The sequence below is a fragment of the Cynocephalus volans genome, chromosome 9, assembly GCF_027409185.1.
Source record: "Cynocephalus volans isolate mCynVol1 chromosome 9, mCynVol1.pri, whole genome shotgun sequence".
Classification (NCBI taxonomy): domain Eukaryota; kingdom Metazoa; phylum Chordata; class Mammalia; order Dermoptera; family Cynocephalidae; genus Cynocephalus; species Cynocephalus volans.
Genome location: NC_084468.1, coordinates 84,882,090 through 84,902,618, shown reverse-complemented (window position 1 = coordinate 84,902,618; position 20,529 = coordinate 84,882,090). Strand labels below are relative to the sequence as shown.

Below are 20,529 nucleotides of genomic sequence, written 5' to 3'. Positions count from 1 at the left end.
TATTGGACCAATTAAGGATAATTTTCTGTATAACTTGATTTTTAGTTTTGTGTGCTGACTCTGAAAGAGAAGACAGGAATGACTTAAGTTTGACTGAAAACTGTTCTGGCTTAGGCCCATGTTTTGAAGTTTCAGTACAAGTTTGTAAATTATACCATATAGCAGGCACGTTTCTTGAATCTCTTCTTAAACCATTGGTAGCCTATATTTAGATGGACTAAATAGGCAATTATATAAGAAACAGTTTCTGGAAGTACCACTCAACATAACCAAGAAGAACGGAAATCTTACTGGTAACTTTCGAGTCACACTTTTAAAAGCATCGCATTGTTCTTTTATGTGAAGAACAGATAATGAAGAAGAAAAAGGAATTTACTAGAGTCGTTTATTTGAACCTTGTAATTTGACTTAATTTTCTGAATATAGTAATAGAAATATAACATGATAATCAACTCAGCCAATTAAAACAATTATTAAAATAAAAATTAACTATTTTGGTAAATGCTTAATATAATTAAAATCTCCATTTAAATATTTAAGGGAATTTGGCAAACATGAATAAGGGGCTACTACCATTTCTCAGCTCTTCTGTACTCAACTCCCAACAGTGAAGTGCCATTTGACATCACAATAAGACCACGCAATAATTACTTCGGGGCTTATTCTTTTCACAGCTTATTCTACATTACTCAGAGTACTACATATTGTATATTCTGAATAATATGGATAAAATTGTTATGTTTACTCTATTGGAAATAATGTTACAGAAGAAGAAAACAATACTATCATCTCAAAAGCCATTTTTATTATTTCATATCTGTGGAAAGATGAGTGGTTCAAAGGTCTTCTAAAACACAGCTATGATAATGCCATTCCCAAGCTTAGCAACATTTCATGGCTCACTAATGACCATTACATAAATGCAAAGGGTTTAACCTATGTATTATGGCCCCAAACTTTCCATTCCAGCCCTATGTTCTCTATTCTTTATTCCTCCCATAATCTTGCCTTTTACTCTATCAACTAGTCAAATTATACTGTTTACTTCTCAAAATATGTCTATGCTTTCTTATGTAAGGACTTCGTTTATGCTGTTTCCTTCACCTAGAAATAGTTTTCATCTATTTAACAAAATCCTACTTGCTTTTCTATACCTATCTTTTCTATACCTATACCTATCTTTCTATACCTATCTTTTCCTATTTTTTTCTATACCTATCTCTTCCTATTTTTCTATACCTATCTTTCATAAACATTTTTCTGATTCTGCCAACCAGAAGAAGTCCCTCAGCTACTTAGAGCCCCACAGAATTTATGGTACTAATCTTATTCTATCTTGCATTATAGGCATATGTGCATTTGTTTCCCTTCTCTTTTCTACTCACTGGAATTTCCTTGAGGTAGAACTTGATTATTTTTCCTCTTTGTATCCCTTGTAGCACCAAGATGCTAAATGAATTAGCACTTTATTGAACAGAAGGTATGAGATATGGAATCTTCCTTAACTTTAGTTTCTACAGATTGGCCTTCCAGAATATAAAGTGAAAGATCAACTATTGACAGATCATTCAAATTCTGACTAGTTTCAACAAAATTATCATATCTTTGGTTTATCATAATCTTCCAGAAAAATTAATTAAAAATTCAGATTTGTTTGGTTGTATGAATAAGAGGAAGTATATGTGAATGAGACAAGGGTCAAAATTTAAATATTTCCCCAAAGCCTGGATCTGAGTGTTTAATCTAATCACATCCCTTTCTTCACTTTAATAATATTTAAAAACAACCACTCTGTACAAAGTCAGAATGCTAAATGTGGAGGATAATAAACGAAACTTTTGGGCAATATCAATCTAAAAAAAATGACTATTCACAGTCCAACCAAAATCTTCTAGGTCTTAGGTCTTGATACTCTGTAATGTATATCTTAAGAGGAAACAAAATAACACTTAAAGAGTAGGATAACTTTCATTACTCTCTTTCTTTCAATTTATGCCTGAAACAAAGGGCACTTTTTTAAATGACATAACTTTATTTTTAAATAGTTTTGTATATATTTAAGGTGTACAACATAATATTTTGATATACATATATTTGCACATAGTGTAATATTATTAAGGTCAAGCCAATTAATATATCCCTCATTTTACATAGTTACCTTTTTTGTGTATGTGATAAAAGCACCTAAAACCTATTCTCTTAGCAAATTTCCAGTGTACAATGCAATATTATTAACTATAGTCCTTGCACTGTACTATAGATGTCTAGACTTATTGTCTAGACTTATTCATCCTACATCATCTCAACTCTGTACCCTTTGACCTACATATTTCTATCTTTGATCCCCCCTCCCACCTCTGGTAACCACAGTTCTGTTTCTACTCTCTGTTTCTCCATATTTGACTTTTTTTTTTTTTTAACTTTGCACATATAAAGGTGATCATGAAGTTTTTGTCTTTCTGTGCCTGGCTTATTTTGTTTGGAATAATGTCCTCCAAGTTTCTCCACATAGTTTCAAATGATAGGATTTTTTTTTTTTAAGGCTAAATAATATTCCATTGTATCCCATTGTATATTTATACCACAATTTCTTTATTCATTCATCTGTTGATGGGTGGTTAGGTTGTTTCAATATTTTGGCTATTGTGAATAATGCCAAAATGAACATGGGAGTGTAGATATCTCTATGAGGTGCTTCTTTATATACCCAGAAGAAGGATTGCTGGATTATATGGTAGTTTTATTATTAATTTTTTGAGGAATATCTGTACTGTTTTCCATAATGACTGTACCCATTTACATTCCCACCAACAGTATACAAGGGCTCCTTTTCTCCACACCCTCACAAACACTTGTTATCTTTTATCACCTTGAAAATAGCCATCCTAACAAGTGTGAGGTAATTTTCTACTGTGGCTTTGATTTGCATTTCCCTGATGATTACTGATATTGAGCATTTTTTATATACCTATTGGCCATTTGTATGTTTTCTTTTTAGAAATGCCTATTCAGGTCCTTTGCCCATCTTTTAAACAGGCTACTTGTTTTTTGCTATTGAGTTGTTTATGTTCCTTATGTATTTTGGATATTCACTTTGTATACATACATGGTTCACAAACGCTTCCTCCCAGTTTGTAGCCTGCCTTTTCATTTTGTTGATTGTTTCCCTTACAGTGCAGAAGCTTTCTAGTTTGATATAGTCCCACTTGTTCATTTTTGTTTCTGTTTTCTATGCTTTTGGTGTCCTATCCTAAAAGTCATTGCCAAGGTCAATATATAGGAGCTTTTCCTCTATATTTTCTTCTAGGAGTTTTATGGTTACAGGTATTGTGTTTAGGTTTTTAATCTATTTTGAGTTGATTTTTGTGTATGGCCTAAGATAATTGTGCAATTTCATTCTTTTGCATGAGATACCCAGTTTTCCCAGCACCATTTACTGAAGAGACTATCCTTGTGTCTTCTGGTGCCCTTATCAAAAATTAGTTGACCATATGTGCTTGAGTTGATTTATATGTTCTCTATTCTGTTCCATTGGTCTATTTGTCTATTTTTATGTCAGTACCATGCTGTTTTGATTACTATAGTTTTGTAATGTGTTTGCAGTCTAGAAGTGTGATGCCTCCAGGTTTGTTTTACTTTCTTAGGATTGCTTTGTCTATTCAGGGTCTTTTGTGGCTCCATACAAATTTTAGAATTGTTTTTACTATTTCTGTAAAGAATGCCATTGGAATTTTTATAGGGATTGCATTGAATCTATACATCATTTTGGGTACATGGGACATTTTAACAATACTAATTCTTTGAATCCATGAACAGAGAATATATTTCCATATATGTGTGTCTTCTTCAATTTCTTTCATCAATGTTTTATAGTTCTTCATGTACAGATATTTCACCTCATCAGTCACATTTATTTCTAAGTATTTTATGATCCAAGCATTACTGTGATACTAAAGCCAGATGAGGACATTATAGGAAAAGAAAATTACAGGCCAATATCCCTGTGGAACATAGATGCAAAAATCCTCCACAAAATCAAGCCAAATTCGACAGCACATAAAAAGATCATACACCATGATCAAGTGAGATTTATTTGTGGGATGCAGTGATGGAACAACAGACATAAATCAATCAATGTAATATACAACATTAACAGAATGAAGAACAAAACCCATATGATCATCTCAGTAGATTAAAAAAGCATTTGAGAAAATTTAGTATCCTTTCATGATATAAACTATCCACAGATTAGTTATAGGAGGAATGTACCTTTACCACAATAAAAATCATATATTGCGAGCCCACAGCTAACATCATACTCAATGGTGAAAACGTGAAAGCTTTTCTTGTACGATCAGGAGTAAGACAAGGATGCCCACTCTTGCCAATTCTATTCAGCATAGTGCCAGAAGTTTTAGTCAGAGCAGTTATGCAAGAAAAAGAAATAAAATGCATCCAAATCAGACAGGAAGAAGTAAAATTGTCTTTGTTTTCAGGTGGCATGATCTTATATGTAGAAAACTCTGAAGACTCCACCAAAAAAACTCATAGAACTAATAAATGAATTCAGTAAAGTTGCAGAAATACAAAATAAATATTCAAAAATCATTAGCTTTTGTATATACGAACAACAAAATATTAGAAAAGGAAATCAAGAAAATAATACCATTTACAATAGTATCGGAGGAAAATGCTCTTTAAAAATGAATTGGCTTCATGAAGGCTGTGTTTCTAGACATGTGTGATAAATTTTATCACTTTTGTCTGGTTTCTTTAGTATTTATCCTGTGGCCTTTTACCTAAATTTCTGTTTGCCATGCTCCTTAGGAGGATTTATGATGTTGGAGGCAACCTGGTTTTTAATTTTTCATTTGTGGACCAGTTCTAGTCCACCTCAACTACCAGTGTTTCAAGCCCCTGCTTGTACAGGAGGAAAAAGAACTCTTTCCCCCCACATTCAGATCTGCAGAGGCACATATCTAATTCCAGTTTCTAATGCATTTTTATTTTGATGATGGTTGACGAAACTGATCTGATTCCATGTTCTAACTAAATCACCCATCCATGTAACTTCACCAAAATAAAAGAAACTATGTCACACAGGCTATATTCCAATCTCCAGGTTTGTTTGAAAGATATCAAAAGTCATATATTCTTCCCCAAAGTCTACTGGTATCCATCAAAGCTTCTCTAAATATTGATAATAGGCGCTTTTTTTCTTACAGAAATTAGCTGAGAGCACAAGTCCTAGAAATAGAATGAGGATTTTAAGATGTAAAGTTATGCACTATTTTCTCTTTTCTCAATTGGCCCCAGGACACACACACCAGAGAGAGAGAGAAAGAGAGAGAGAGAGAGAGAGAGAGGGAGGGAGGGAGGGAGGGAGGGAGAGAAAGAATTCTTGGGACTTTGTCATCAGTGGAATGGAAAGCCATTTTTCTTGGTCTCTGTTTTTTTATCTGTCTGTCACTCTGTCTGTGTCTTTCATACACACACACACAATGTTCTCTAGAAGATATTTCTAGGGATAAGTTATTTTTGCTTGCTTGAATTTTGGATGATATTTTCTGCAGTCTGAGACTGATGTAGCATTTCCATATATAGTATCTGCTGAGAGGTTTGTTCAAATTAGTCAAAAAGGTTATATAATTCCAACTGAAATTTTTCCTTATGCAACGTTTTTTTTCTCAGCTCTGGGTCAGCTACTTCAATACATGTGCTCAGATTTGAAAGTGACTCTTTCCTAGTCTGAATAAGGCTTTCACTAAGATTAGCTTTTAAATTTTCCTCTGTTTGTGAGGATCATGAATAAATTACTCTGGCCATATAGAAGAAGAAGTGAATAAATTGTCAAGATAATAATAACTTGAAAAATACTTCTACATATAGAAAAAAAAAACCTTTGTTTTGCCTCATTGAAATTTTAGAAATACTAATACAGGTAAAAAGTGTCATCAGTGGAATGGAAGGTCACTTTACCAATATTTATAAGTAAATTAACTTTCTTGACATTAAAATTATCTCATTTCTCTGATTAACAATACTTACTTTTATTGTATAATATAATTCTATCATACTAGTTTTAAACTTACCACAGCCACTGTGCTGCTGAAATTTTTTTTTTTTTTTTTTTTTTTGGTGAGAGGATAAAGAGGTTGAAGAGAATATAAATGAATAAGTTTCTTGCAGCTGTGGACAATTATAGACAATACCATTCACTATTAATGGAATTCTTTGGTTCATACTTTATGGTCATTCAAAGATATTACGTACTGAACTGATGAAACTGTTGTCTAACTAGATAATATGCATCTGCTAAAGGTGACTGATTATGAAAACTGTGATAGCACTGTTCCATAATATCCAAAACCAAAGATGATATAAATGGCTTTTTGATATGATCTATTTACCTATAATTTTCTTTGAATTATTTAATAACAGTAGAAAAAATGTCTTTATTGTAATTTTGTCCTTCCTTTCACTTGTATTTTAAACTAGCATCATAACTGAGATTTAAATTACAATTTCAGAATTAGTATGTTAAAAATAACACAAAAAATTAGGTTACTAATTTGGCCATCCTGGAAATCAAAATTTCCCAAGGTATTTTACACAAACACTAGTTCTAAGAGAAGATTGTGAAAAACGGGAGTCCGTGATAAAACATGTGTTGGAAACATGCACACTGTATTTGTTCTTTATGTGTAATTAGCATATCATAGGCTCTGATATGACCTGCAGTAAAGAAACCTGTTTTAACCTTATTTAATCCAACTTTCTGAAAATTTATTTGACCACAGAATACTTTATAGAGTGTGATATCAGCTAACATTTTGTGAAAACTCATTCTGCAAGAAAAAAGTCTGAGGGAATATTGCTTCAATGTTTAGAAACGGTAGAGTTTCAGTTTGTGTCTGATAAATGATAAAATAGACATTGTCAAACTTACCTGTCTTTAACCTATTTATATAGCAAGCATATCACCTTTTCATGGATATACAACAAAACCCATGCTGGAAAATTAGGTATAGATAATCACACTCATATAAAAGGCAGCTTATTTTAATTTTAAATGGTTTTATTAAGGAACATAAATGTTAAAAAAGGTCAATGTAAAGCTAACATGGAATCATGAGATCGACATATTTTACATACATCAGTGCTATATATATACACACACAGTATGCACATATAGCATATTCTTAACATACTTATTTACACAATTTTGTTTTTCAATGACATTTTGGTATAGAAACCAAACTATATGTAATTATGTATCTAATATTTACCTATTCCTTCTGATGACTTCGTAAATTTTAAATACATTTAAAAACTCAGATATTTCATCATAAAAAAGGATTCCCTTCTTTTTAAACCTATGTTTCTATCTCTGCAGAACATACAGTTTTAGAAACAGAAGCTACAGAGATGAGAACAATGTTTAACTATGATTTCATTTTCAACGTACTTGGTTGTTTGCACTTCCTACTGGCTTATAAAACATCACAGCAGATTGAATGAAAAATTGGTTAGATGATGCATCTCAGAACATAAGTGTATTGTATGCGTATATATATATATGTATGTTTGTATTATATGTATGCATGTGTGTGATACATGCACACTGTAACAAACCAAATTGTATAGAAGAGCTTAGAGAAAGGCAATAGACTTTTGCTTTATTCTTTCAAAGCCCAGAGACAAACTTTTTAAATTGCTTAGTGGTGAGGCAAGTAGAATATAAGGATTAATTTTCATTCTGTTTCCCAAGCCATGATCTTTAGTTTTCTCAAAGTATAATATTCTTGGCATAAGAATCACTTGGATTTTTCTTTTCTACCTTCCATTTGTTGCTTAAATTTTGTCACATTTTAATTAGCTTCATATTTATTTTTTTTATTTAATTAGCTTCATATTTAGACCTTACTTTTGTGTATAGTTATCTGCAACCTTAAATTATGACTTTTACAAATTGTGGCAAAGTACACATAGGATAAAATTTACCATCATAACCACTTTTTTTTTTTTTTTTTTTTGTGACTGGTAAGGGGATCGCAACCCTTGGCTTGGTGTCGCCCGCACTGCGCTCAGCCAGTGAGCACACTGGCCATTCCTATATAGGATCCAAACCCGCGGCGGGAGCACCGCTGCGCTCCCAAGCGCTGCACTCTCCCGAGTGCGCCACGGGGCCGGCCCCATCATAACCACTTTTAAGTGTACAGTTCAGTGGCATTAAGTACATTCATATGGTGTGCTCTCATAATCACCATCTATTTGCAGAACTCTTTTCATCTTGGAAAACTGGAAATTCTACCCATTAAACACTAACTCCCTTTAAGCCCTGGCAACCACCATTCTATTTTCTGTCTCTATGAATTTGACTACTCTAGATAGCTCATATAAGTACAATCATAAAAAGTTCTACTTTTCTTTTTGAGTTGGTTATCATTTTATCAAAGTTTTAATCACACTTTTTTTTTTTTTTTTTTTTAAACTTGGAAACCTCTTTCCTGGGGTTCTGTTGATCTCTTGTTTTTGTCTGAATTGCTTTTCCTCTATGCTTGAGATACATTAAACCTGGGCTTTCATTTTATTGAGGTGGTGACAGGAGTTTATATTTTAATATATCTTCATTTCACTCTTACATTTTCTTATTTTGCTCCATGGTCCTCTAGAATCTACTCTTGCTGATGCAAATAAAGTCAGATGGCATTTTAAATTTTTTTTCTTTGTGGGTGACTTGTCTTCCTTTCTATGGAAACACTTAAAATTTTCTTTTTATCCTTGATATTCTACAATTTCACAATGATAAACTTATGGCTGAGTATCTTTCAGTGCCTGTACTGAGGCCCTTTACACTTTTTAGTGTCTTTTTGCATTTGAAGAATTGTGTCCTTTTCTAGCCAAATATATTGAACATTTTTTAATTTTGTCTTTCTGGAAACATGGATTTTAGACTTACCAGATTTTTAAAAAATGTCTCTTTTTAAATCTTTCTACCATATTCACTCTCTCTCTGTCCTTTTGTTTTAAATTCTGTAAAGGTTTATTTTTTATTGAATTTTCTATACCATGCTCTTAGTATACATTGCTGTTCTTTGTTTTATATGTGCAATATTATTGTAAATGTATTTTAGCATATTGTTTAATTTTTTAAAGTTCTACTTTTTCCCCCTGAACTGTCTCTTTTTTCTCTAGGGTCAGAGATATTTATTTTGGTTTCTCGTCTTTCAGAGTGCTAGTTCTTCTCATATGCCAGGTGAACTTCAGTGTGTTTATATTTTAAAAAAAACAAAGACTAAATATCTTTCTAGTTTGGGTGCTCTTTGGTGCACTCACAGAAGTAGTACTTTTCTCTTCTTGTTCTGTCTTTTAACAACAGTTCTGACTTGCACCTCTGTGTTGGTTGGCAGAGGCAAGGATATATTCATTAGTGGATTTTGTTTTAGGATCAATAAGTAATACACCTGACTGCCTCCCTACTGTAGTGCCTTATCCTAATTTCCATGTGTTCTTCTCGTAATAGCCAGTATGAAGCATAATAGTTGGTGACAGGCAGAAGAATATTGCATTCTAAACTGCTTAATCACCTAAGGACAAAGATATATCAACAGGGTTAGAGTCAGGAAGAGTTTTGGTAGCAGGGCATTCTAGGATGTTTTTATTTTTTGTACTATGCTCTTTAGAGAAGTACTTTAATAAAGAGCTGGAGAAACAATCGTTTAATTAATTTAACCTGTTTTGACATTTAAAAAACCCAAAACTCAGAAAACTAAAAATACAAATAACTTTCTTAACTCGGTAAAGTCTGTAAACCTAAGATCTACACTAAACATTATTCTTAAAGGAAGGAAAACAAGGATGTCCACTATTACCATACCTTCTTTACAAAGCAGGTGGTTCACACCAATACCTAAGGGCATAATACCTAAGAACACAGAAGAAAGGAAAGGATTGGGAGAAAATGAGATAAACCTATCTTAAATTGCAGATTATAGCATCATATAGCAAATTAAAAAAGAAAGTTCAAGAACTACCAGAACTAACAAGAAAATTCATCATACTTACTGGATATAAGAATGATTTACACGATCAGTAAGATTTCTCTAGACCAGCAGTTATCATTTACAAAAAAGTAATAAAAGCAAGTACAACTCACAATAAGTAAAGTTTCCATAAAGGGAATGTTTAAATTATAGTAATGGTCATAGATAATGGTCTGAATATATGAAGAGCTATTCTAGACTCTTGAATGACATCTTTATGTAATTAAAATATCAATTTTCCCTGTCTTAATCTATAAATGTAATTCCACTTAATATTCCAGTTGGACTTTTTGAAGACATTGATAAACACCAAAATGCATGTAAAAATGAAAGTACATAAAGACTTAAGAAAAAGAAGAGTAAAAAAGGAGAAAAATCCATACTGCAAATCTACATTAATAAAGGTTTTGGCACAAAGGCAAGACAGATGGATAATGTAACAGAAAAAACTCAAAGATAGATTCATGTGTATGTAATTTGATATGAAGACAATTAATGTAAAGATGTCACGACAAATCAATGGGTAAAAAAAATTATTTAGTAGGACATACTGGGAAAACTGACACACTTACTAAAGAAAATAAAATTAGATCCTTACAAATACCACATACAAAGATGAAATCCAGATGAATTAAAGACATGAATAAAAAGGTAAAACTACATAGCTCTTAGTAGAAAATATCAGAGAATACCATTGCAATCTAGAAAGTAGAGAAAGACTTTTTACTAAAAACTCCAAAAGTAAAAACCATAAGACCAAAATGTCTGAGCTTGATTATATCAAAATGAAGGATTTTAGTTCAACATTGGGCACTCTAGGAAAAGTTAAGTAGAAGACAGAAAGAAGAAATATTCTGCAATGTTTAAAACTAACAGACTGAAATCTGGACTAAACAAGGAATTTATGTACTCAAGAAGAACTAAACAAGAAACTCAAAGAGAAAATGTACAAAGCATATGAAATTATTTTACAGGTCTGTTGATTACTGCTTACTTCGTTTTTCTCTGTAGACATTCAACTTATTCCAGAAAGACTCATGTTCCTTCTTAAAACCCATCTATTTGTATGCTACTACTACTATAGTATATAAATGAATGTTAATGTTTTAAACCTCCAAGAATAACTATTATTCTAACAGAGCAAAAATAAAATCCCCACAAACGTATAGCAATTATGTGACAAACACGTAGAACTTTGATTTCATTGATGAAGTTCTCCAAAATGACTCACTGGAGTTATAATTATCAAGTCATTTCTGAGCACAGGATAAATGCATTTTATAAAACAAATTGGCAAGGGAAATAATGTAGTATCAGATTTCATCTAAGTGTAGAACTCACTATTTCCCCTCGAGGCTTAAACAAATATTACATGAGTGAGGGATCTTGTAAAATGTTATGTTTTGAAATAGATTTCATTAATGGCTTCTAGTGATAATTTATTTCTCTCTTTATGCACAAGTCTTTTCTCATAGTAATAATGAATAGCTTATTTGCATATAAATAGATTTCAGTATTTGCTGAAGCAGAAACCAAATGTTTCTTCCTCCCTTCCCCCCTTGGACATTATTAAAAAGAAAACAAACAAACAAACAAACAAAAATCCCTAAAACAAAAGGAGGGGAGAGGGATATTACAGTAATTAGCAATTAGGGTTTATAATAATTTTCTTGATCAAAATTTTTGCAGACAACTTTCTTTGGTGTTTTATTAATATACTTTATGTCAAAGGTTTTGATCTCTATTGAAGTCATGAAGAAAAAGAATCTCACAGTTTTCTCAGTGATGCTCTTTTTGATAGACATATGGTTAAAAAAAATCCTGATTTTGTTTATTAAAATGTTTACTATGACCCTTTGGGTATCTTCTCCCAATTAGTTTTTACTGTTTCTAATACGGTAGCACGTTCTGTTTTAGAGAAGGTTAATGTCATTTCTGTGACTATATTGCTTAATTCAATAAATCCTTTATTTTTGAGATGTCATGTGCTTATGATAAATTAATTTTTATTCCTTTCAATTAAAGTGCGCAAACGGTAATCTTTCAGTTATCATATGATAAATATAGAGTATATTTTCTTCCTAAATACATCTTATAATAAGAAGGCCTTTTGAGCCTAATTTCATTTCAGCTAATAGTGGTCATTAGTGGAGAAAGAACAATTAACTCAATGTTTTTTTAAAGATATTCACTTAATATTAGCTTCTTGACTTTCAGTATTTAAAATAGGATATGTTTTCAGATTATCGTACTGTAAGTGAATAATAGCAGGCATCATCTTATAACACACAATATATCTGAGTAATTCCTTGAGGAAATTAAGATAACAGCTGCTTTCTGGCAGGTACTATATCTATTTATGTGTGTCTTTCTGACCAGCAGAGGTCACTCAGTGTAAAGTGAATAATGACTTCAGCTTTCAAAAGAGACAGCAAACATGACCATTTTATTTGAGCAATTCTATTTTACTTGATTTCTGTTACTTGCAGAAATACTATTTCCATCTCTTTTTATACATGTTTGCCTAGATGAATGAGGCTGTAACCTGGGGCTCAAAGACCTTTCTAAACATGAAGCCAAAAATATGATCCAGTGGTTAAAGCACCATATTTAAATCTATATCTTTTTCAGTATTTTGCCGAACTTTTCTACTAAAAAAAAAGAAAAGTGAGAGAGAGAATTGTCCCTCAAAGAACATGAAACATTGAATTCTGCCACAGAGAGGCAGCCTTCACCAAAAGATGGGATGTAGGGCTATTTGGCTTCCAGGAAAACAGCATTTAACCCTAGATTTTTTTTTTTTAATTGTTTATAACAGGCTTGGAAAGTAACAGTATGTGGTAGCCTTGACAACTAGCAGTGTGGCACTACGGAGATCTGAAGACAACTTGACTTTTAGAATTGTGACATTTGTGTTTTCCTTAAATGTGTTTATTCTTATTATAACTCTTAAAATATAGTTTTAAAACAAAAATTATATCCACTTTTGGTATGCTAATAAATAATCTAGGAACAAAATCCCCGTCAAATAGACTTCAATTTATTCCATCTCCTAGAACCAGTTTGCCTGTTAGAGAAATGCCATGTTTAGGTAAAAGCATAACATTTTTATGTAATTAACCTGATATTTGCCTGTCAAATTTGTTGTTTTTGGAGGTGCTAGAAACAGCTAATGGTGATTAAAAAGACATTTTAATGTAGTAAAAAGAGTTGTTAAAACCATACAGCCAACTCACAGCTCTACTATTTAACTCAGTTTTCTGTTAAATTAAGTAATCTTTTCATCTTTCTTCCTCTCAGGAATGTTCCAAGGATTAAAAGCATTTGAATGATTTGGTCCTTACTAATTGTGTAACTGCAAAAGATGATTAACTTCTGGGTCATTCTATCCTCCTTTTACAAAAGAGGAAACTAAAGCTTGACATGGTTTACAGAATTTATCAAGGTCACACAGCTAGTACATAGAAATCTTAAATTTGAATTTAGATTTAAGATTTGTTCAGGAAAATAATAGGCTAAAATAAAATAAGAATGAACATATACTTGAAACAATTGCATCTTCTGTGATGATGAAATATGTTTTGCAACCTGGACCCAAGATTGAAATAGTATGACATTCCCATGCCAGAATTTATACTGTGTTAAAAGATATACACTGAAAAACAAGTCTTTTCTATCTTTATAATGCCAATCTCCTATTAATCTTTTCCTCTCAGGCAACAATTGTTCTCAAAGTATTTACAAACATTTACCTGATATACCATCTAAACACTATTTTCACATTATAAATAGAAATGTGACTTCAAATTATTCATTTCTTTTCATGGGCAATTGCTAAAAAGAAGGTAAATGAAAAGAAAATGGTTGAAATGCTTAAATTCACATGTATTCTAGGTGACTCTTAAATGGACTCTTCCATTTTTGATTCAGTTCAGTTCAGCTCAATAAGCATTTACTGAGGGTCTACCATAGGCAGGGGCAGAGGCAAAAGAGATTCAGACATATTCTAGAGGAAATTATAGTCCAATTCAGAATTTCGGAAGGTTAATTCTCCAGATCAATAGTTCTTGAGATTATTTGAGGGAAAAAACAATTTAATGTTTAAATATATTTGAGAGCAGCTGCAAACTAAATTGTTGTATTTTAGAGGTTTAAAGCATTGAGTTATGTTGAAACTATGTTTTCTAGTTCCCACTTCTGGAGAACGTGACTTATTATTTTGGCATGAATGCGAGAAATCTGCATTTTAATACTAATCTGGATGATTCTGGTGCCTGTGTTTCATGAACCACATTTTGAGAAAGATTAGTTTAAAATGTGTAATTCTGCTTATCGTCCTCTTTGTTTTGTAGTCTGATATTTCAAGTCATGTCACAAGTTCAGCCAGAGGCCAGTGGAATAACATGTCCAAAGCTATAGAATGGGCACTATGGGTTGTAGGTATTGAAGCCAGATGAAGAAACCCGTACATATTTGGAAGTAAACATTATTGATATTAAAAATCCCCTTGTTATTGGTCTTGGTTAAAATTAACCAATGGTAGTTGATGCGAAGTCTTGAAAAGGAAGAATCCTGCTGAATTTTCACAGTAGTCTGCTGCCTATTATTTCATGGGGGCGTGGGAATGAGGTTAGAGAATATTTACGTTAAATGATCACAGGATTATAGAGAACAGAGAGCACTGTTACAGTGAAGAAAATATTGTATTTATATTTAAATCTATATATAGATTTAGGTTTACTGAAAAGGAGTATAAAGCTTCTTGAGATATTCCATGGTTAATAGTTCTTATTTAATCTCTGATGAATGTAAGCAAAATATTTGATGATATCAAAATATGAAAAACATCCCTACATTCATTTAATTTATAAGATATGTTTGTTTCAGGATACAGAATTTGTTAATTTAAGTTGTAAATGAAATATTAACGTTTGCTTAATTGGCTCATTACTAAATAAATGATGTAGACTTCTCTTTAAAGAAACTCTAAACTCTGAGTCTAGCTATTCAAATAAAGACATTAGCAGTGGATTCAAATCCAGACATACGTAGGAGCCTTACAATTTTTAGCCAGTTAAGACAATGGCAGATAGTCACAATTTAAATGGTTAAAATTAGTCATTTTCCTTAATGTTTGCTTAAAATAGTATCCCATTTACTATAGCTTTCTTAAATAAGTTAATTTGATTAATATTAATCAAATGTTTTAATTATTTTAAAAATAAAGTTGGTATTTCTATTTAAAGAACTCTATATAATTTGATCTATAACATGACATTTTGCAAAGACATATCACCCTGTCTTGATTTTTATATGCAATATTCCCAGAGATAAGTGCCGGTCTTGAGAGGGAAGGCTGTGCTAATTTGCCCTAATGGAGTGTTAAAATAATGGTGGTAATCTAAGAGAACTTTGAATATATGTTGAGACATTCTATTTTTTACTGAATTTTCTTAACTTTCTGGTTCCAAACCTTTGAATATGAATAGTGGAATAGAAAACCAAAATTTAGTTATGAGGAGAAAATTTGCTACTAGTATTTCAGGCCAATTGTGAGATATTTTACTTACCTTGAGGACTACTTCATATTTTAAAACTTTGTTTTTGATTTACCAATAAAATTATTCATGCATTACATATTTATATACTGCCTAGTTAAAGTAGTTTTAGGTAAAAGGTGATCATCTTTCCTTCCAGTTGGTTCCTATAATTCACACAACTGGTTTATACCTATATTTATCAGGCTGAGGAAAGCATTCAAATTTACTTACAATGTACTTACATTATCAGAGAATAAAAGTATCTTTTTTATAGCAGCAGTTCAAAGACTTCATTTGACAGGGCTTATGGATGCACATTTTGATAAGTATGTACTTAGAGGTACACAAATAAACAGACATTGCTGTCTTAAGAGATATTTAAGTCAAACCAAATTCATGTGATTTTGTATTTATATGTCATAACAGTGACAGCCCGATAGCTTAATCAATGCTAGGAACACATGTTTTAACAGGTGCATGGTTAGGTAGACTCTAATAGATGCATTTCTCAGTCTATTTAGTCTGGAGTAAATTATAGTAGTCCGTTTTTTAGGGGCTGTGTTAGCAATAATTCCTAGATACTCTATAGTAACTTTAAGAAATCATCCTTAAGTACTTAATATTTTACTTGTCAAAACATGTAATACCCATTTTGTTTTTGGACAGAGAAGTTAATGGGATGGTAAAAACAAACATGAAGATTTTGGTAAAAATTTATGCAGTATTGGGACTCATTTCTCATTACCTATAAACTCAGTTTAATAGACTGTGCAGTTTTGAAGTCGTAATCCCAAGTGCCATTTAACCAATCTGGTTTTAGAAGTGGTAGAAGAGCATTTAACATAAATGTGGCTCTGATATTGATGATGATGCTTCTTTGTGTACTAATCTTTCGTCTTTGCTATTACTTCATGTGTAGAGCTCAAGAAAAAAATCCGTGTGTGAGAATATGTTCCCTAAAAACATAAACTCTCTAAGTGACATTTTAAAGCCATGCCATTTCAATGAACAATTTCCTAAATAATTTTTAATTTCTAAATATGTGCTAACATATATGATATTAACTTTTCCATAGATTTCTGTCAGTTTCATGCAAAAAATAAACTCAATATTCATAAGAAAGAATAATTACATGCTTTATAAATTTTAGCTTATTATGAAGACAGCCGTTTTTTAATCTGAGATTTCAGAGCTTTATGTATAAAGGTAGTTATTTCTGCATCCACTTTGATGTACCTAATATGTATGGTGATGTTGGAGGACCAAAAGCATAGATATTTATTTTACTCATCATTTCTATTCTCTTCCATTTTTACCCTGTAACATCAGTTGACATTTCACAGAGACTGAGTTGGCACAGGGCCTAAAAATGTGTAATTATAAGAATCACTTGCTTTTGAATTTCCCATCATATACTTGTCATAATTCAGGCAGAGTTTTCATAGGTGTTTGATTTGGAATGAGAAGTTTTCTTCTTCCATGACCTGTGATTAAAATGTGGCTTTTGGTATATAAGTAGAAGTTTGTTTCTGCATAATCCAGTGGTGAATCAGAGCTGGTGAAGCAATGTAAGTCTTTGACCTGTGTCATATAAGCACTAGTTTATGTAATTGGAAATATATTTTAAGATTGAATGCAATAACCCTTTTTTTAGAACTCTGTAGCTTAAAGCAGACCAAATGCTAAAATGCAGTAAAATGCATATTAAGAGAAGTTTTGCTCCACTTAATGTTCCTCAAAGGAATTTCAATAAAAAGAAATCCTCAACTATGTTTGAATAATTTCTTTTCTTTCAATGAGTTATAATCATTAATGTAAATATTTATCAGTTGCTGTAGCATAGTGGTAAGGGCACACATAGACTATTTTTCTTCTTAATTGAAAATGAAACTTACTGTTACAATAGTGTTTGGATAATAGCCTCACCTGTTACATTAGCCTTTATACGTTTTTATGGCTAAAGTTGTGATTTTTAATTAACTGAGTGGAGTTATGCACCAAGTTCCTGATGATGGTTTGTGTTCTTTTCTAGATACTTTGGTAAGTGATAAGTATTCCCATGCATAGTTAATTTGTGTGTGAAAGTCTGTAAAGATATTATGAATTTACATGTGCATTATTCCTCTGCACTATAAATATAAATTATGTTATTCCAAACTCGTGCAGACTGTTGTTTTATAGTAAGATGGCATTTGCTGAAACACTTTACTTGTCACTTGGTAGATCAAAACACATTAGCTTCCCACAAGGACTTTATACCTATACCATTAATTGAATGATATTAGAATAATTATTATCTATTGATATTAGAATACTTATTATGTATGTATTGATAATAAAATGATATTAAAATGGTTCATAATCAAACTCATGATGTTCTTGCTCAATAGTATCTTCCTCCCATGTTTCCTTATTTCTGTTACAGTAATACCTTTTTCATAGCCACTATTCATTTTTATCTTCTTTCAATCACTATGCAGACCAAATATTCCTTGCATTTCTTAGAAAAGTTTGAGTTGTTCTTCCTTTCTCTTACCGATGTTCTTAAACTCCTTGTTAGTATTCCTGACAGACCTTCTTTAAGTCATCCCATCCTATGAAGTATTGCCAGAGTTTACATTTTAAACTACCATTTTCATATGACTCCCCTTCAATCTAAATCTTTCAAGAGTTACTGTCTTCAAGTGGTTCTCAAAAGTTGTTTTTTCCTTTTGTTTTGTTTTTTACTAGAAGGCTTTGATTAAATCTTACATGGGACCCAAACAAATAAAATATTAACTCTAGAGCTGTTTGGAATGAAAACAATTCAAACCTCTTCTACTTGGGCTTTACCTACAAAATATTCTCTAGTCACTTCTGTAGAACTTTGGGGCAGTAGAGAATACAATTTGAAGCCCATCGGCTTAAGTACAAAATCCTAATTTAGTATTAGGCCTTGTTCCATTCAAACAATCTATATAATGCATATAATTTTTTCACATAAATTCTTTGTGCCTTAGTTTCTACAATGTTTACTGCTCAGAATGCTGTTAAACCACCTTTCTGCTTCTTTAAATCATGTTTATGTTCCCAAAGGTAGCTCAAGCACGACCTCCTCATTGAACACATGAATGAATATTTAGGAAATGAAAGAGATCTTTTTTCATGACGTATATGTATCTTGAGGGATGTATGAGTCTGTTTTCTGTTGCTTATAACATAATACCTGAAACTAGGCAATTTATGAAGAAACAAAATTTATTTATTACAGTTTTGGAGGCTTGGAAGTCCACGGTCCAATGAACTCTGTACCGGGTCCTGTGGTGATGCAGATGATCACATGGTGAAGGTGGCAAGAGCTCCTTCATGTGCTCTGCTTTTAAAGCCACCAGTCCATGCCCATGACAGCCCATTAAACCATCAACCCATTACTCCAGGAATGGATTAATCCATTTACAAGGGCATAGTCCTCACGATCCAATCACCTCTCAAAGGCCTCACCTTTCACATACCATAGTCAGATTTGTCACCTCTTAACTTTGTTACAATGGGGATCAAGTTTCCAACATGAGCTTCTGGGGGACACATTTGACCCATACCAAGGGAGTACTGTTTTCTCTTTTTTGGGTAATTGCTGCTCTACTGTATTTAATTATTTGTACACAGATGTCACTACTTTAAGCTTATCATATTTTAAACTGAATGATTTTAAGCATTCAAAAAGAATGGAAGCAAGATTTTGTTGCTAATTTTATATATTAAGAGCATGAACCTAAGAATAATATGTATATGACCCAAATAAATAATTTTAAAGCATATTTTATTATAATTTTTACATTTGTTTTCTCTTAGGGCCTGCAGCGTACAATCCTGTTTTAAGGAAATCTTGCCCCATACCGATATTTGTTAAAGCATCAAAGCGTTTTGAAAAGTCCAAAGAGATTACTCCTGGCCCAGCAACATATGAGGTTTGTTAATGATATTTCTCTCTTATCAATGACATGAGAATAGAATGATTTCTTGAAAGTACTGAAAATGTGAACATTAAAGTCTTTTCCATATATTTTATTCATATTATTGATTAATCAAAATCTTGATTAAGGAAGACATTTTCAAAGATGTAGTCTGACATTTAAAAAAGAATTATTTAAGAATTTAAGAATTATTTAATTTTAATAATTTATCTTTCTATAAATGTCCTTTACAGCACTTGTATATGTAATTTCTTTATATTTCTGCAATTTAAAAATTTTTCTTGTTTACCTATATAAATTAAAATCTCCTAGTATTTATTGAAATTGTGAATTAGAGGAGAGGGCTCAAAAGAAAGCACTGTGGATCCAATAAAATCAAGTACTAATCTTTTATTTTCTTTTAATAAATTTGGAAGCTGTACAGTCATAATAAATAAAGGCCTGTTTTAAGCTGTGGACCTTCCAATTGTAATAAGGAAGTTTAGATAAACCTGCAGAGTTTTAGAAATTGTGTTCACAATAGGCCTTTATTGCCCTTTTGAGAGTTAGGATGAAATAGGTACCCCACTCCCACCCTATTATTAAAAGTAAAATGTTTTACAGTGGCTTGTAGCAATTAATTTGACTTAATTCTGAGTGCAAACCATAACAAATGCTCTTTTTCTGGATTAGTTAATAACAAGCCTATTTTTATTGAATGTATATTTTTTCTACTTATTTAAAATGTCATAAATTTTCTGCATTCAGTCAAAGGTAGGTTCATAATACAACATCAAAAAATTTTTAAAAAAGAAAACAAATAATCTAAAAGTTGTTATTTTCCTGGTTAGCCATTGATTCTTGCAAAAGATGATCACCGATGCCTGCAGTTAAGCAAAGCTCACTTTATTAGACTTCAGAAAGGGAAAACCTGCTGGAGAGTATTAGTAGTGACTCAGAAGGTAGAAATCAAGGGAGGATATTTTTAAAGTTTTGAGACCTGGATTGGGT

The 20,529-nt window shown here is 31.8% G+C and overlaps 1 protein-coding gene across 1 annotated transcript in view; it reads left to right on the top strand.

Moving 5' to 3' along the window:
- STPG2 (sperm tail PG-rich repeat containing 2) overlaps positions 1 to 19,542 on the top strand; it is a 452,805-nt gene extending 433,263 nt beyond the window's left edge. Inside the window, exon 12 of the mRNA XM_063107464.1 lies at positions 19,418 to 19,542. Coding sequence (XP_062963534.1) covers positions 19,418 to 19,542 — 125 coding nt within the window. The remainder of the gene's footprint in view (positions 1 to 19,417) is intronic.
- The last annotated feature ends 987 nt before the right edge of the window (positions 19,543 to 20,529 follow it).